Here is a 19,593-nt window from a genome sequence, read left to right on the forward strand (position 1 = left end):
GTGGTTAAGAATCCTCCTGCCAACGCAGGGAACATGGGTTCGCCCTGCTCCGGGAAGATCCCACATGCCATGGAGCAACTAAGCCTGTGCGCCACGACTACTGAGCCTGTGCTCTAGAGCCCGCATGCCACAACTACTGAAGCCCGCGCGCCTAGAGCCCAGGATCCACAACAAGACAAGCCACCACGATGAGAAGCCCGTAGCCCCAGCTCGCTGCAACCAGAGAAAGTCCGTATGCGGCAACGAACACCCAACAGTCAAAAATAAATAAATAATATTAAAAAAAACAAACAAACATTGACAATAGCCATAGCAGCAGTATATCCAAATGATGTCTGTCTAAATCTTTAGGTCTATATATAGTGATAAAATTGGAAATACAAAAAAGCTATCAATCAACACCACTATATATATATATATATACATATATATATATATATATATGTATATATATATATATATAGTGGTGTTGATTGATAGCTTTTTTGTATTTCCAATTTTATCACTATATATGTACACGGGCCTCTCGCTGCTGTGGCCTCTCCCGTTGCGGAGCACAGGCTCCGGACGCGCAGGTTCAGCGGCCATGGCCCACGGGCCCAGCCTCTCCACGGCATGTGGGATCTTCCTGGACCGGGGCACGAACCGGTGTCCCCTGCATCAGCAGGCGGACTCTCAACCACTGCGCCACCAGGGAAGCCCAACAGCACTATATATTAATGACAAGTTTGGTTGTCTGGGTGCTGGTATCAGGGCTCAGTTTGAGTATGTAAAACTCAACAGTGTTTTGATTCACAAAATCTGCTTAAAAGTAAGTTAGATGCAGAGAAACATGGTTTAAAATACTATATAAATTTTCATCATACACATATAATACAAAAATATTTTCCTTTAATAAAGATTTTCACATCATGTTTAATGGGAAACAACTAAAATGTTATGCAAACAACCCAGTAGGGAAATTTTTACTATTTATCTTTTAGATCATATAATTTTTCTTCAAAATCTGTACATATTCTTGTGATGTTTTCAAAACTAGATCTTGATTTAGATTTGACTCATCAGTAGCTCCTAGAGGAGAAGCTCTATAGGATCCAGATTCACATTCAGCAGCAGCTGAAAAGAAAAAGAAAGGATTATATTCTTTACCTAAAATACTTGAGTTAACTAAATATAAGTTAGTAAAAAAAAAAGCTGAGACCTTTCTAAGCGTTCAGAAGAATGAAAAATATCTATACACGACATAACACAAAATACAAGATTACTATTATATAATTTGCCCTTGGTTGCACGATGAATTAATTGCTCTTGTGGCTGAGTATCAGAGCTTCTGATTTTCTCATTCTTCATTCATTTACTCAACAACCATCTGCTAAGGTGCTGTAACAAGCACTGAAATTACAAGATGAAGGTGACACAGTCCACCCTGAAAAATCATATACTATATACTGGAAAAACAGACAAACAGGCAATTTCCATACAGAGTCATAAATACTATGACAGGTATAAAAGAGGGTACAAGGAACACTCAGAAGTGACACCCAGCTTTGTGTCAATACTGTCAGCTTTTTGGTGGAGGTGGAATGTAAGTGGATACCTGAAGGACAAGGAAAAAGTACGGGAGATGCAGGGAAGAAGCAAATACAAAGACTAAAGGTGAGGAAGAGCACCTGTGGGATTGTAAGCAGAGTCTATTTGACTAGATGCAGAGCAAAGGGGCAGAGGAAGGTAGTAAAGAGATAAGGCTGAATACTATGGCAGGACCCAAACTGATTTGGGTGTTTTTGTTTTGTTTTGTTTTGTTGGTACGTGGGCCTCTCGCTGCCGTGGCCTCTCCCGTTGCGGAGCACAGGCTCTGGACGCACAGGCCCAGCGGCCATGGCTCACGGGCCCAGCCTCTCCGCGGCACGTGGGATCTTCCCGGACCGGGGCACGAACCCGTGTCCCCCGCATCGGCAGGTGGACTCCCAACCACTGCGCCACCAGGGAAGCCCGATTTGGGTGTTTTTATTCCATGATAGGGAATTTGGAATTTTTCCTGAGAGCAAAAGATAAACCAATAACAAAGTCAATGACAGGAAATTTTAATGTCAGCCACTAAGTGACAGCTACACGAACGTGACTGCTTGAGTCTGGGTTTTTTGGCCTTAATCACTGCCAGAAACTTGAGAAGTTGATGAACCCCGTGTTTTCTAATAGTGTCAGTGTGCGGGTTGACAGTTCCACAGGGATGGCAAAAGTAGAGGAAGGATAGAGCCAGAAATAAAAAGAAATACATAGACTTTTTGAGATTTTTTTTTTTTTTAAAGCTATGGAACATGATGAATAAATGAGGAATCAGGATATTTTTCGTTATGAATGTTCATGCTTTCACATTTTTCATTAGATATGTATAAGAAAAGATATTTAGCCTATCAATAGTATCTGTCATCCAAACAATGGAAAGAGATGCCATTTACTATTGAATATTTACAGTTTATTTCAGAAATCAATGTCTAAATTTAATTCATAAATTTCAGCAACATACCTTTTTCTAGTTCTCTAGTTATATTTTTTTCCATCTCCTGCTGCATCTGAAATAAGTCAAATATTATATATGTTTAAGTTAGACAAGAGACATTTTTGTAGGAATGATGTATAGCTTATGAAATGTGGCCTTTAAATAATACTTATAGAGACTAGACCTAATTTGAGGATTGCTTAAATAGAAAAATAATCACATAAATAAAATAAAATAAATTCCTACTTATTTTGATTTTAGATAATAGAGAACATATATATGTAATGTTATTTAGATTAATCTGATAAAAAGTACAATAAATATCAGTCTATTGAATATACATAATTTCAGAGGGTGATATTTGATCTTATTGGTACAAACAAGTTTAAACGATTCAAGTTATATATTACAATGAATGCATTACTTTGCAACTCTTAGAAAAATTGCTCTTTATAAAAGTTTAATCAGTTTTTTTACTCTAATGGATTTTTCCTTTATGAGTTTTCCATTCTTACACTTCTATAAAACTAAAATTTTAAGGTATGTTCTATGGTAATAATTTTTCAACATAGAATCTTAAATACATAAAATGAAGAAAATGGTTCTGTTGTCATGTCATGTCAAAATTCTACTGGCAAAAAATTAAGTAAAGGTATTTTGCTGTCTATGTTAGGACTAAAACATTTATTTCAGAAAATCTGCTTGAAGAAAGGAAAAGTAGAGGCTAGAGCCAGTTTTCAAACTCAGTTTCTGATTCATGACTTTCTAGAATTAGAAACAAGGAAAACAATACATAATTCTTTAACTGTAACTTTGTTTCCATTCTAGAAATTAGGGCCAACTTTTTGAAACATTTGACTAATTATAGTTATCTACTTAATTATGAAATGTGTGGGAACATTTCAAACTGTATTACAAGTGTGTCCACCTAGAGTGTTCTTTTAAAAATCTTATAAAAGGCACCCTCTCACTAAACAGGGTCTAAAATAGTATACTGAACATAATAAACACTGTGATGATAATGATATCATGATAGCCAACGCCTTTGTAAATTTTAGGTGCAAAGACAAATTTTTTGGCTAGCAGGTTTCCCAATATTTTCAGAGACTGTTTTCCATAACACTTTTCTGACAACAGGACTATAGAGAGGCCCTATAAAATGAATAATGTGACAACATTACTAGACAGGTTTTGTGAAATTAATAATTCGTAACAGATGAAGGAAGAAGCCTTTACTGAAATGATTTTTTATTACCATTCATAAACACTGCAAAATGTAGGTCACGTTTTTACACGCGTTTAAGTAGAGAATGACCCGTGTGAGATTTACGCTCTTTTCCCCCAAAAGCTCCTTTCCTCAACATGTACGTCCGAGACCCTCATGTTGATTTCTAGGTGAGGATCATGTTCAGCTGGCGGAAGTAGCTGGAAGTCGAACATGAATAAGGAGAACACACCTGCATTTTTCTTTAAACTTTTCCATTTAACAAAAACACAGAAAGGTGAGAAAATTATACACAGGAAAACAATATATCAGCAAGTTTTAATTCTAAAAATTTTTAGTTAGAAGGATTCTCTCACAACTGGTAGTTTCCCAACTATGTCCCAGAGAAATGGAAGGTCCCACTGAGGACATTGCAGGATTGAAGGACAAAGAAGTCACAGCTTCAGGGTCTCCAGCCACTCCTTTAGCTAAACAGCTCTATATTTGTCTCTGTTTTATATAATACAGTTTCATGCAAAAAAAATTTTTTTTTAAAAAAAAGAAAGGGGGCATCCCTGGTGGCGCAGTGGTTGAGAGTCCGCCTGCCGATGCAGGGAACACGGGTTCGTGCCCCGGTCCGGGAAGATGCCACATGCCGCGGAGCGGCTGGGCCCGTGAGCCATGGCCGCTGAGCCTGCACGTCCGGAGCCTGTGCTCCGCAACGGGAGAGGCCGCAACAGTGAGAGGCCCGCGTACCGCAAAAAAAAAGAAAAAAAAGAAAGGTTCTTTTCCTTGAAAAAAATTTTTTTAAGGTATGAGAGTCATTGATTTAGTCAAAGTCCCTAATTCTACAAAAGAGGTAACAAAGGCTCAGAGAGACTTTGTCACAAAGCCAACGGCCTTCTCACTGAGTCTAGAGAGAGTTCTACGCCAGCTACTTCCTCAGATTAAGAAAAAAAAAACATAGATTTTTAACTATAACTCAGAGAAAATGAATATGTAAAACTTTGTCATGTAGCTCAATAACGTTTGATGCATGAGACATGAAATAGTAGCTTTCTAACTAAATTATATGTTTTAAAGGCATGAACAAGAATAAATTATCATAACTCCTATTAGTAGCAGTCAGTATATTTAATTTATAAAGCACAGATATTTTTTTGTGTGTGTGTGGTACGCGGGCCTCTCACTGTTGTGGCCTCTCCCGTTGTGGAGCACAGGCTCCAGACGCGCAGGCTCAGCAGCCATGGCTCACAGGCCCAGCTGCTCCGCGGCATGTGGGATCTTCCCGGACCGGGGCACGAACCCGTGTCCCCTGCATCGGCAGGCGGACTCTCAACCACTACGCCACCAGGGAAGCCCAGCACAGATTTTTTTTTTTTAACCACAGGACAGGGAACTTGAAGGAGAAAATCTGTAGTTGAATCACACAGGCCAAAATCGAGGAGATTCTTCTTTAAAAGGATATTCGTTTCCTCCAAATAAAACTTGGTTTACCGAAATGAGTCAACAAATGAATTATCCATGTTGCGGGTTATTTATGGCATAATTTAAAACACAAAACAGATTTCTCTTTACCATCTGGCATACTTCAATCTCCCATCATTAGTTTGCATGTACAAAAACCATGAGTGTAATCTCAATTAGAATTTAAATCCAGTCAGAAATTACAGGCTAATTCCTTGGCCTAAAGTTTCAACGTGAGGACTTACATTCCTACCCTCCTCATGAGAGGAGGGGAGAGTTACCCAATGGGTGAATTTGGGAGAAGGAACTAAGAAGTGCTTGCTTGCTTCCGAATCTCTTCTTTGAGAAGGTGTGTGTGCCCTCAGCACCGGGAACTGGGGTCTGCTCTCATGCCCGCGGTAAGCAGCCTGCCCTGGGGCGAGGGTCAAGCATTTGCTTCCTTCCCTTAGGCCTAATTTGGGATGAAGTATCCTGAGGCCCACTGTGTCTGCACACCTAAAGCACGTCCTCCAATTCGTTAGTTATGTGACAGTAGCAAAGCTCCTTAGCTGACCTCCAGCTGCTGACTCCCGCGTGCTGAACTCCGAAGGGGAAGACAAGTGTCATCTGCCACCTATACCCACCACACGAGGGTCCTCTGCTCCAACGAGGCAGAGGACGAGACGACACTGAGGGAACGTTTTCTTCTTCTTCCCTGACTTTATCATTAATGTACATTGTTCAAAACAACCCCCACTGTAAAGTAGGGGAAAGGTGAAAGGAACGTTTTAGAAAGAAATGTAGCGAAGCCAATAACAGTATGAAGCACAACAAGTATGTGTTCGTTCACCCAACCAGAGTGTATTACTGTTAAATGATATCTGAGACTGCAGGCTGGAAAATAGTGTTGCACTCTCTTTTTAAGACCAATTTGATAAATATATCCACACCACACACGTACACACGCACACTCATTTCCAAAGTTCATTTATTTTCAGTAATTACTGATACTTTAAAAATTTGATATCGCTCATTTTAAATGTCACGAAAATGTAATAAAATCAAGTCATTTAAACCACTTCAATTCATTATCCAATTGTAAACAGGCTAATGTATGAAGGAAATTACACTTGGCAGTCTGTAGATATTAAGTACATTATTTTGCTGCAGAGAGAACTGAGGAAGAATTTGTAGATCAAGGAGCTGAAAAACTAAGTACAGAAAAAAAAAATGAATGAAAGAAAAAGAACTGTTAAGAAGTTGAACTATTACCTCTATCTTTCAAAAGATAAAATGCCTACTCATTTGTCCATGTGGACAAAATGAAGTGGGAACAAGAAGGATTATACTGATATAATAAACAGAGACAATAAACAAGCTTATTGAACTCTGCCTGCGCCTTATGAGAAACTAGCTTAACTACTGTGGTAACTTGATTAGAGTTAAAACTCAGAGTGGATAGGCACTGCCTTGGTGATGTAAACAGGAGGCCTATTTTTTTAAAAGAAATGTGACTCAATATTCTGGTGAGACACAAAATGTTGTGTCATATAAAAAGGCAAAGTCTTAGGAATATTAATTGTTTTAGCTTCAGTGCATTTGTATGACCACATTTAGAAAGAGAGTTGCTAAACTGAATGGACATTTGAGCAATTTTTTAAATTACTTAAATAAATCATTAGAAAAATTTTGAAAGTGTCAGTAATGCACCAAAAGTCCAAAATCAGTCAATGTAAAATGTAGCCCTCCTACTTAAGACAGATTTAAAGGGCATTTATTAACTACTGTGGCCATGCATCGTGTTCGGCACACAAATACCTAAAAACTCTCGAACATAAAAAAATCTTTAAACCAGTGAAATTGTGTCTGTTATAAAATTGTCTGGAATAGATTCTTAAGTTTTCAGTTCTTGAAAAAATTCTATGTGCAAGAAAATCTAACAGTGACATAGCTGTTTTGGCTAATGTTAACTTTTTGTATTTTATAATAATATAATTAAATAACACAATTGAAAAAAACTGTAAAATTACTTCTGATATATAGGACAAAACATCCCAGAATTAACTAGAATGTGAAAACTGAGGGTAAAATTAGCAAGACAGGTACGTAGTAATCTCCTACCCCCACAATGGTATCAACTGATAAGACTGAATTTCATGTACTGGTGAGGGAGGTAATAAATCTAAGCGTTAGGTACATGGAGAAAGCTTGCTGCTACAACCAGTGCAACTGAAACCACAGACCTAGAGCAGTACTTTGCTATAATTATTTTCCTTAAAGTCAGGGGAAAATGCTGAGTAAGATAAAACTTCACAGTAGGAATAGTCCAAAATGTTAAAACCTTGCAAATAAAGGAGACTGATAAACAAATGCAATCCTAATGCCATTTTTAACATTTTACTTTGTAGAATCATAGCTAAAACCTTTAGAAGGCTATTGTTTTGTAATGTCCCATCCAAAAACCCACCCCTTTCTATCATTTTAGACAGTATGTTAACACCTCTCATAGTATTATTTTATGTTTTCCTAGTAGAAATAATTATATTCCTAGCAATTCCAGAAGGCACCTTCTTTCTGTAAGTCTTACTAAGCATTATGTGGGGCTTCCCGGGTGGTGCAGTGGTTGAGAGTCTGCCTGCCGATGCAGGGGACACAGGTTCATGCCCCGGTCCGGGAAGATCCCACATTCTTCCCCCTGAGGCACAGACCAGCCGGATAGAGGGACAGCCGGCCCAAACCACGCAAGAGGGGGCAGCACAGAATCACTGCGAGGCCAGGTATGTTTTGAAATTCCCCCACATCAAGGACACATGGAGGGGTAGAAAGACAACGATGTCTAAGTGGCTCCCCCCGCAAAACAAAAAAAAAAAAAAAAAAAAAAAGAATTATGTGAACAACAACTGTATAATAACTCTTCCGTGGCATTCTGTAGTGATTATGGAGACATGTCTTTGCACCTTGATAGAGTAAGTAGTGCTCTTCAATCTCTCTTATTAAAACCAGCACGATTTGGCAAAGACCCCACAATGGAACTATGTATACCTAGTAACTACAACATTGAGTTTAAAATAAACTATTTTTCGATTTATCTAGAATTACTAAAAAAAATAAACACCTCTTTCCTCCAAAAAAATTAAAGGAAAAAGTTCCCGCAGAAATTTTCTCTCACATTGTTTCTGCATTCACACACACTTTCATCTTCATCTTGTAAAATGATACATTGTCTGATTTTTTGGGTGACAACTCATGAGAACATTCTAAGTTTACATCATGCTTAGCAACTGACAGAGGGCTTGGCATGCATTTTCTTTTTGACCCTGGAGTCCAGTTTCACGGCTCTGAAGCACTTAGACCCAATTTAGCCACAGCACTGTCTAAGAAACCTTAGCTTTGCTCTTCTATGATTTGTTACGACGTGAAGCCAAATGAGAAAACAGGCTGAGACTTCATTTAACAAGGGCTGCTTTTCTCTGCATCAAGAACATCATGAAAACACCATCAAAACCATAAACCCCTGTGCACTGAGATGGATATTTTAATAACAATGATACACAATGAAAACTAGTTGCAATTTAAAGACTCCCCATCATAGTCATCATTCATCCAGGTGATGGCAAGACAGAGACATAAGTGGACTTCATTTTAAAAATTTAAATATTTGCTTTATTTACGTATTTAGAAATGTTCTACAATTGCTCAGCAAGACATTTTATAAAAATTCAATGAAAATGCTCTAAGTAAAACAGCAATTAAGGATGTACTCTCATGTATGAAAATGACAAAAAATTTTAACTTAAAAACAGAAATTAACCTATTTAGTGCTACAAGTCTATTTAATTCACAGAAAGGATTTATCTAGGATTTCTTTAAATAAAAAAAATCCATACATGGTTAAGTGTTTGGATGCCAATCATTCACTTATGCTTAGGGGTAGAAAAACCAGGGTGCAGCAAAACTTGAAAATGATTATAAACCACTGCCAAACTGAAATCAACTAGAAAGTATATCTTTGGTTATTAGGCAATAATATTTAATTTCTAAAATAGAATTTAACTGCAGTTTTTCAAGAAATTTAAAATTTGTCAGTTTAATTACATTTACTGAATAAAGTTAATGATAAATCTCTCTTGAAAATGAGAAATCCCGGGACTTTAAAAAAATCATAAAATTTCTGTCTCGTTATTAGCACAATTAATTATGGCTTTTACTTCGTGTGTGTAAGTCAAATAAACAATTCAGAATTTCACCAAATTAAAAACAAGAATTATCAGAAATCTGAAACCCAAGGAAAAAAGGATAATATAACTAACCTTGGTCAAGTAAATCTCCATGCTCTTATTTGAAGGGCGTGAACTTGAGGTAGAAATCTCTAAGTTTTCTCCTGGAGTAAGATTTCTATTGAGCACTAAACTATTATTAAGACTTCCTACACAAGGCGGCTCCAGGACTGGCCTTGTAATAAGAGTGCTGAGTAAAGATCTGTTCTGCTGTTTCTCCACCAGTAGTTTGGTACTGATCTCTGCCAGCCTCTCATTAGTCCTGGGAAGATGGCAAAACACCAATTTCAATCATTTCATTTTCCCTAAATGATTCCTAAACGATTTGCGTTTTTTAAATTGCCATAATAGTAAATGGAATGTCCCATTAAACCACGTTTTAACACTGAAAATGGCTCAGAGCAGACCTACTATAAACAATTCTAGGTGTAAAATTGTTCTAAAGAAGCATATATGTGTCTGGGGGATCCTTAACTAACAAGTAAGTCAAAGTCGGGAGAGGAGAGAAATGGTGTCAGCGATGGAGACGGCTTAACAGGTGACGCTTGCTGCCTTCTGCGATGGCTGCACTTAGACACCCACCTTTAGTAAACCAGTTCAGGGATGAAAAAGCAAACCATCCCTTAAAGACATTTTCAAGCATTTGCTTTCACCACCCCTGTATACACATTTCACTCATTACCTCAGAGAAATTAAGCATTCGGCACTGAGGAATAATCTAGAGCATCTGTCCCCAACCTTTTTGGCACCAGGGACCAGTTTCGTGGAAGACAACTTTTCCATGGATGGGGGTGTATGGGGGTTGTCAGGATGGTTCAGGCGGTAATGCGAGCGACGGGGGGCGATGGGGGGCGGCAGGTGAAGCTTTGCTGGCTCGCTCACTGCTCACCTCCTGCTGTGCAGCCCGGTTCCTAACAGGCTGCGGACAGGTACTGGTAACACTGTTACTGAGGCACTGGGGGTGGGATCTGCCCTTGCGGTCTTCCACGCACCCCCTCACGCAGGCCACCGTGTTATTTTTAGACACTGTGAATTATACGGCCCTTCGCCCCTCTGTTACTTTCCCCTTATTTCACAAGCATGCCTTTATGTAGAGTAGAAAAACTTCAAATACAGTAGTTTGTCTCAGGGCGCCCTCTAGCGATGATACCAAAGATCATAATCCAGAAAGTAAATTTACCAAATGCTAAAATGGGACGCTTTGCGTTTAAGCTGTAATCTTCCAAAAAATAAACTCGTTAATATTTCTATTTACGGGAATTCCAACAAGAAATTTTATCTAAATTACAAAGTTTCAAAAACACTTAGCTTAAAGACTAAATCAGGTTAACTATTGGGTTGGCCAAAAAGTTCGTTTGGGTTTTTCCAGTAACATCTTACGGGGAAACACAAACGAACTTTTTGGCCAACCCAATATATGAAAATATAAAAAATAAAGATATGTAAAACCAACAAAAAGGTGGGGAGATGCAAACTGGACTAACATTTTAAAGGTGACTTCACTTACTAACATCATTTTCCAAAGTTATACTATCTAGTCAGCTTTCACTTCCTACTAATCTCATGAACCCGGCTCAATAAAAATTATGCTTTAGAGGCAAATTAATGAGCTAAATTTAAATTTATTTTCTATGATTCTATGTTTTGACTTACTTGTTTAGTTTATTTGCCAATGACTTTCTAACTCTTAGTTCTTCGAGGTAGAGCTGCTTATATCTTTCCAACTCTGTTTTATTAGAATCTTCTTGAAAAGCTTTCATTTTGGAGAGTTCAGATTCCAGATCTTTAATTCTGAGTTCCATTTGACTTCTTACTGAAGCATTATTATTCTCTCTTAACTGCTCTAAGTTCTCTTGAGATGCTGCTTGTGTCTAAAGTAAAATAAAAAGATACATGTTTAAAATAATTATAACCTGAATAATTATAGTATATTTGTGCCCTCTAGTTTTGCGTCAATGATTCGGAGAGCAATTTTAAATGTGAAAAAAAAAGCTGAACTTTAAAAATATTTATCATCAATGTAAACTGAGTTAAATCTTAATTATAAAATTAAAGTTGGATCATTCTTATATTTGTACTCATGTAATCTGATAATTCAAAGAATAATAGGATCAATTTAAAAATTTTTAAATTGAACAATACAACTAAGAATAATCCAAGAGTATAGTACAATTTCTAAATCACAATATTTTCTTTTCATCCTAAGAGTTTTGTTTTATACCAGTTGGTCTTAAAAATAAAATGATTCTCTAGTGAGAATCGTTCTGAAAGATCAATTTAGTGAGAATAATGATGGAAACTGAAATATTTAAAGGGAGAAACAAATGCCACCTTCCTTCCAGGAATTTACAAAACAAACTGCTATAAGGGAAGTAGAAGAAACACATAAAATGTATACATCCGAAATGTAATTTATAGTGAAGTGAATTAAGGCACATTACAGATCAAAAAATTAACCTGTAAAAATAGGTTGACTTCTTTTAATTTTTCTATTATATCCTGTCTTGCTTTTTCTTCAATCTCCCGTTTATACTGCTCTACTTGACTGTGTTCTATCGTATTCATTTCTATATGACTTCTGAGGTTCACTATTTCTTGTTCCAACTTCTTTTTATTCTTCTCTAGTTTTTCACATTTCTTTTGCGTTACTTTCATAGATAATAACTCCTGTTGAAGAACTTGATTTTTTGTACCCAGATGTAGACATTTTGAAGACGCAGTTTCCAGTTCTGCTGTAAGGTCATCAATCTGCATGAACAAAATAAAATCGTTTGGTAATTAGGGACGTAGACTGAGAATAGCCTAACTCAAAACCAGTACCAACTTTTCAAATAAATTCAGTTACAATAAAATGGTGTCTATATTGTAGCATGTAGGACCTTCAATTACTAATGAAGAAAAAAGTTCACACCACCAAGAGCCACAAATATATATCCTTTACTGTCATCATTGTTACACAGCATTTGCATTTGATTTTATACTCTTTTATTCTATTGATTCATGTCTTTCCTCCAGAAAATGACTATAAGTCACCTCTTAGTAGAAAGCCTCTTACTCCTTCCCCACCCCCATCTTAACCCTCCATGATTTTTAAAGTTTTAGGGATATCATATGGAGTTATTTAGGGCTGAATTAATAAACGCCTCCCAAAATAAGACTCTGAAAATCAGACTCTAATGAGTCTTGTAAATATGGCTTCTAATGCCATAAGCCTTTTTTCTGAACTACAAATATTTTATGCTAATTTGAATTGCGTTCCAAGGAGAAATGCTTCACAGGGTTAAGGAGAAATCACATCTCCCAGTGTAATAGTTTAGCGAGATGATCCATACATTTTTCTGAACAAAAAAGTGCCATTAGTTCTTGTAATGCTTTGTCACTTTCCACAGAATAAGAGAACATATTAAACAAAACAAACAAAAAAACTTGCTGGAATTTCAACGACACTGAGTTGGGAAGATCTTCCCTTTAGACAGAATGAATATTTGGTAAAAGACAAGCCAAGTGGATGTGGTAGTTTTAAAACACGCCTACAAATTCTTTGACACTTCCCAGGGCTTCGTAAGACTGTTAATGGAAGCCTGACGGCCCTTGAAGAGGCTGAAGGTGACAGCTTCTAGGCAAGGGAAGAAAATGACACTGCAACCTGGAGGAAGGGGGACTCTAGCTACAAAGCAGCTGAAAGTAAAACTGATGAGAGGGATAAGCTAAAAAAAAAAAAAAAAAGACTATTAAATATAAAGGATCCAGGACTCATTGGGTTCAAATATCTGTATCCCATTTACAGCATCTCCACATGCCCAAATAATGCTAAAGCTTCTGGGATAAGATCAGATTTAGGGTGCTGCCAGGAAAACATGGTCTAAAGATGAAGCCAAGACTGCAGAACCCTTTATTAACACCCTGGAAAGACTTAAGTGGGTGCCTCAAATTCCTTTAAGGATCTTAAAAAAGCATAAGAATTTTAAAGGCATTATCCTACAAAGTTTCCCATCCTACAAGAGCTTCACAAGAAGCCCAAGGGGAAGAGCTTATCTCAAAAAGATTTGGGAGGGTAGCTTTTCCAATGGCATGAACCCCAATAAAATTCACAGGACACTCAAAGCTTTAAAGAGAACTGTGGTAGCAAAAACACTGCTTGCTAGCTTGGATTAACAGAGACCAAGACAGTACAAAATGAGAAGAGGCCTTTGGAATTTTCTTAGAAGTTCTATAAGTCCCCCTTCCTCCAGGTTTCAGTGTCATTTTCTTCCCTTGCTGGCTTGAGAAACACTACTCAGCTGCAAACACAGGTCATTTCTTATGAAAAGGACAGAACAAAGAGCTCAGAGGGTACAGCAAAGGAGAATCACTTCCATGGTCGGGACTAAGTCCTAATCAAAGAGCTGGCAGCAGGTATCAGGCGGTATTTCAGAACTGCTATGGACCAGCATGTCTTCAATTTTCCATTTCTGAATGGGAGAGTCTTTAGCAGTTTAACAGAATATTAGGTATGTGGGTGGCAGAAAATTTGTCCCTTTAGTTCTCAAGTCTTAGTACTGAGAGGATTGGTACTCAAGGGACTATACTCTAGAAACCACACCCAGGAGCCTCATCCCCATCTGTAACTGGTGAAAGATGGTAAGATCCTGGACTCAAGCCTGAGCCTGACACCGTAACGATTGAGATTTGTGGGGGAACTGAGTAGGGATAAGTGTATTCTTCATGTGGAAGGAATATAAAAAATTGTGGCCAGTGGGTAGATGATGCTGGTTTTTAAATGTATCCATAAGTTTTTTAAAAAATTTATTCCATAAAAAAAGGTAGACTATGGGCCAAGCATAAGTGACTTACTCCTAATGAACAGAATATGGTGAAAGAGATGCTGTGTGAATTGCAAGGTGAGGTTAGACAAGGCAACACAGCTTCTGCCTGGCTCTTAACCTTGGAACCCAGCCCCATGCTGTGAGGAGGCTCAGGCCACAAAGAGAGCCTCGGTGTTCAGGGTAGGTGTTCCAACTGAGGGGAAGAGAGGCCAGCTCTCCTGGCTATGCTTTTCCTAAGTATAGATTGTGAACAAAATAAACGTTGCTTATTTAAGCTACTAAACTTTGAGGAGATTTTTAGGAAAAAACAGATAGAAAAGTGGATTAAAAAAAGAGACAATAAGAAACATAACTTAGACACAGTAGAAATTGGTTTCCTATAAACTGGAATCTAATAAACGTTGAGATTAATTTAAAATGACAAACAATGCTGATGAGAAGAAGCAGATAACTAGAAGAAAGACCTAAGAACTATTCAGGAGGAAGTTTTTGGCAGGTTCCCTTCACTTACAATTTCTTACAAATAGGCAGGTATGCCTCTTCAGAATTTCCCCTCAAGTTTGAAGATAAGGAAGGTTGGTAAGTAAGGAGACATATGAAGTATAATAGCTGAAAAACAACTAGAAATCGTCAGTTTAATTACCAAAATCAGACTTTTTTACCTCATCTCAATTTACTGAAATTCTAAGGGATAGGCAGCCTTGAATATTTATTAATCTAGGACTCAATCTTCATTGTCCTTTCCTCAGAGAGGAAATAAAACATCATGGAAGCATTTTTAATCTTCTCAGAAGTAAAACAAATGCAGTGTCCTTTGGCAGTATATAATTAAATACAATTTTTCCTTTACCTTACTTAAAGCTTGTTTGTAAGGGAAGGTAGGACTATCTCATTTTTTACACTGTACCACAGTGCTTCTCTATATCATACAAACTGGCTTTGAAATTTTGAAATTCAAATTACTAATCTATTATTTGTCCCAGATAAATTGATTATTACCTTTTTAAAAAAAAATTTTTATTTTATTTTATTTATTTTTGGCTGTGTTGGGTCTTCATCGCTGCACACAGGCTTTCTCTAGTTACGGCGAGCAGGGGCCTCTCTTCGTGGAGGTGCACAGGCTTCTCGTTACGGTGGCTCCTCTTGTTGTGGAACACGGGCTCTAGGCGCATGGGCTTCAGTAGTTGTGGCACACAGGTTCCATAGTTGTGGCTTGCGGGCTCTAGAGTGCAGGCGCAGTAGTTGTGGCACATGGGCTTAGTTGCTCCATGGCATGTGGGATTTTCCCGGATCAGGGCTCGAACCATTGTCCCCCTGCATTGGCAGGCAGATTCTTAACCACTGCACCACCAGGGAAGCCCTACCTGGTTTTTAACAGCTATACTCTTAAAAAGTTTTCTTTGGATGGGATGAAATAGTTATTCTATTCATTATGTGCAAAGCTATAAAGTACAGCTATGCATCTCTTTCTTTTTAAATAAAAGAAGGTAGATACAGGGAACTGTGGTTTCTGAGAATTCAGGATCTATGTCAAGAACAAGATCAGCATGAGTGTTGTACACAAGAACCACGTCAAAAGATGATTTAATTGTGAATTGCAACATCATGGCTTAGAGAGACTTCCAATGAGGAAAGCTGACAGTCCAGACTTAATCTCCTCCTAGATGGTGAAACCTATGGATGAGTCTATGAATTATAATGAGCTAAACATAATGAAGCAGATAGCAGACTAAGTCAGCAGATCTCGTGACCAAGAATTGATGGAAACTGGAGTGAAGTGGGAGGCACTGGGTGAGAGACTAAAGGTCTGAATGGAGGGAGAAAAAAAGGAATGGACTTTACCTTTGTAAACCCACTTCCCATCATGTCATGGGGTCAGTGAGGCATAAGCTGGCCACAGGCCCCTTCAAGAGGCAAAAAACCTCCACGGAAGTAGAGTTAAAGACATTCCACTACACTGACTTTTTATTATTACATAAAACAACTGGTAATATGCAAGATGACTAAGAAAGAATTCTCATAAAATCTGACTTGGTACTGGCATAGGACAGACATATAAATCAATGCATTACCATTGAGGATCTAAAAGGAAAGCCCCACATTTATGGCCAACTGATTTTAAGAGTGCCAAATAATTGAATGAGACAAGAAGAGTCTTTTTAACAAATGGTACTGGGACAACAGAATATCCACATACAAAAGAATAAAATTAGACCTCTACCTCATACCATATGTAGAAATTAACTCAATATGCAAGAGCTAGAACTACAAAATTCTTAGAAGAAAACACAGGTGTTTATCTTCATGACTGGATTTGGCAATTCTTAGATATGACACCAAAAGACAAAAATTGACTAACTGAACTTCATCAATATTAAAGACTTCCGTGTTTTGAAGGACACCATCAAGAAGGGGAAAGGGCAAGCTCCTGAATGAGAGAAAATACTTGAAAATCCTATATCCGATCGAAGATTTGTATCTAGGATACAAAAAGAACTCTTACAATTCAATAATAAAAAGACAACCAACTTAAAAATGGGCAAAAAGTTGAATAGACAGTTCTTCAAAGAAGATACACAAATAGACAATAAGCACACGAAAAGTGCCTCAACATTATTAGTCATCAGCAAAACGCAAATCAAAACCACAATGAGATGCCACTTCCCACCTACTAGGATGGCTATAATCAGAAAGACAGGTAATGACAAGTGTTGACGGGCATGTAGAGAAATTGGAATGCTTACACACTTTGGATAAAAATGTAAAACGGGGCAGCCACTCTGGAAAACAGTACGGCAGTTCCTCAAAAGGTTAAACAGAGTTACCATACGATACAGCAATTCCATTCATAAGTATATTCCAAAATGAAATGAAAAAAATATGTTCACACCGAAACCTGGACATGAATGTTCATAGCAGCATTATTAACAACAGCCAAAAAGATGGAAACAACCCAAAGGTCCATCAACTGATGAATGAATAAATAAAACGTGGTATGTCCATACAAATGAATATTATTCAGCAATAAAAAGAAATGAAGTACTGATCCATGCTACAAAACAGATGTACCTTAAAAATATTATGCTGAATGAAAGAAGGCAGTCACAAAGGACCCCATATTCTGTGATTCCACTGACATGAAATATCCAAAATAGGCAAATCTATAGAAACAGGGAGTACAGTCGTGGTACTAGGGCTGGGAATATGAGGAAGGGAAAACTGGCACAGGGTGATGGCTAAAAAGTATAGGGTTTCTTTTTAGGGTGATGGAAATGGTCTAAAATTGACTGTGGTGATAACTGTATAACTTTTTGAATATACTAAAAGTCACTGAATTGTACAGTTTAAATGAGTGAACTGCATGGTATGTTCTTTATATTTCAATAAAGCTGTCACCAAAAAATAATGGATGCTTTGGGGTAATGGTGTGCTGCTCAGCTTCAGATCACTAGCCATGGTTCAAGACACAGACAGTCAACAGTGTGCCCTTTTTATGGAAAAATGATATAGGAAAAAGCTGTCTTTTTTACTGGTATCAAATCTAAAACATTAAGAGACAAATCTGCATTTCATTGCTCAGAGTATGGAGTGATTTATATTTCCCCAAATTAAGTGACTTTTGGGTCCCAAAACTGATTAAAAATTACCTTATGTTTTAGCATATTAATCTGAATATCCATTTCAATTTGACTGATTTTTAAATCTCCATGGAAACTAAGCTCTTCATTTTCATATTCATTTAACTTCCTTCTTGGCATTTTTAAGAGTTCCTTAAGTCTGTAGAAATGCATAGAATGAATAAGTCAGGTTCTTTAAGAGTAGATAATTAATAATTATTTAAACAGATACATGTTCCATCATATAAAATAAACGTTATAAATTATAATCCTTTCTCATCTGTTCTAATCTAATATTGTTTGAAAGCATAATAACTAAATTATAATCTTAGGTAAATAATATGAAGAAAAATTTTATGACACATGCTAAGTAAAGAGTTAATATAGTGTGTGTATACATATATTATACAGTTCTTATAAGCTGTTATTAGTATCCATTTTTAGTGTGTTAGTATGAAATATTAACTTATTATTAAATACTAGTTATAAACCAGAGATCAGTATCCAAGCTGAAGAAGAAGAGCATATCATATACGAATGTTTTGAAAAGACACAAAAAGACATTTTGGTACCTACTGACCACAGCCTCAACAAGAAGCAAAGAAAGAACACACAAAAAACATCGACACTCACTCAAAACAGAAAAAGAAACAAGAAAGAAAAATCTTTGGAGTCCGAGTTGACGGGGAAAAAAACCAGGCCGAGCTTCATAAAAAAGGAAATCAACAAAGAGAGAATGTGTACCAGTCTCTTCAAGCTGTTTTAAGAGATCTAGAAATCTTGCCCAGCACAATGTTAACAAAATGCCAAGCAATGTAGAGAAAATTAAATGAGAGAAAAACACTAATGAGAATCAGGGAAGAACCATAAGTATAATACCAAAATCCACAGATGCTCAAGTCCTCCTAAGCACATACTCCTGTATACTTTAAATCATCTCTAGATCACTTATAATACCTAATGCAAGGTAAATGCTATGTAAATAGTTATAAATACAATATAAATAAATGCTATGGAAATAGTTGCCACCTGAGGCCAATCCAAGTTTTGCTTTTTGGAACTTTCTGGAATTTTTTTCCCCCCTGAATACTTTCAATCTAAGGCTGGTTGAATCTGCGGATGCTGAGGGCTAACTATGCTCAGCAAATAACCAGAAAGGAAGCCATGTGGAGGCATCACAGACATTGGGAAACACTCTATTTTTTTTTTTTTTTTAATCTGAGTGGTCAAAACATGATCACTAATTTTATTATTCTTTAAGTCATACATATGTTTTTGTATGTATATTCTAGAACCAAACTTTTAGAGCAGAAAGAAAATATAAGCAAAATCAAGATAGTTTTTGATGTTGTTAAACAGTGACACAAATAGGTTTTTAGATATTAAAACACTTGAACGCTGAAGGGGAAGAGCACAACTAAAAGAAGGCAGGATTACCAAAAAAAGAGCAAAGATATCTTGCAGACATAAAAATTCAAGGTAGATGATGAAGAGCAGAGTGACATTACTATATGCAAGGCACACTATTGTTATTGTTTTAGAAATCATTGAAGAGGAACTGTAATACTGGGGCACTCAAAACAGTTTCAGATTGTGCTGTGAGTTTCTAAAGTAAACTTTTAAATAGGATGGATGATTTGTTTAAGTATGAATATACACATATAAAATGAATTTGTATCTAAGGTTTTAATAAAACAAAATTATAGTTAAATCAATTAATTAATAGTTGAAATTATCAGAAATA

The 19,593-nt window shown here is 37.0% G+C and overlaps 1 protein-coding gene across 1 annotated transcript in view; it reads right to left on the reverse strand.

The window, feature by feature from the left end:
* Nucleotides 1-968: 968 nt before the first annotated feature.
* ANKRD26 (ankyrin repeat domain 26) overlaps nt 969-19,593 on the reverse strand; it is an 87,479-nt gene continuing 68,854 nt past the window's right edge. Inside the window, 7 exon segments of the mRNA XM_007452583.1 lie at nt 969-991; nt 994-1,116; nt 2,528-2,573; nt 9,461-9,689; nt 11,081-11,298; nt 11,885-12,175; nt 17,880-18,009. Coding sequence (XP_007452645.1) covers nt 969-991; nt 994-1,116; nt 2,528-2,573; nt 9,461-9,689; nt 11,081-11,298; nt 11,885-12,175; nt 17,880-18,009 — 1,060 coding nt within the window.

The sequence above is a fragment of the Lipotes vexillifer genome, unplaced genomic scaffold, assembly GCF_000442215.2.
Source record: "Lipotes vexillifer unplaced genomic scaffold, Lipotes_vexillifer_v1.1 scaffold628, whole genome shotgun sequence".
NCBI lineage: Eukaryota > Metazoa > Chordata > Mammalia > Artiodactyla > Lipotidae > Lipotes > Lipotes vexillifer.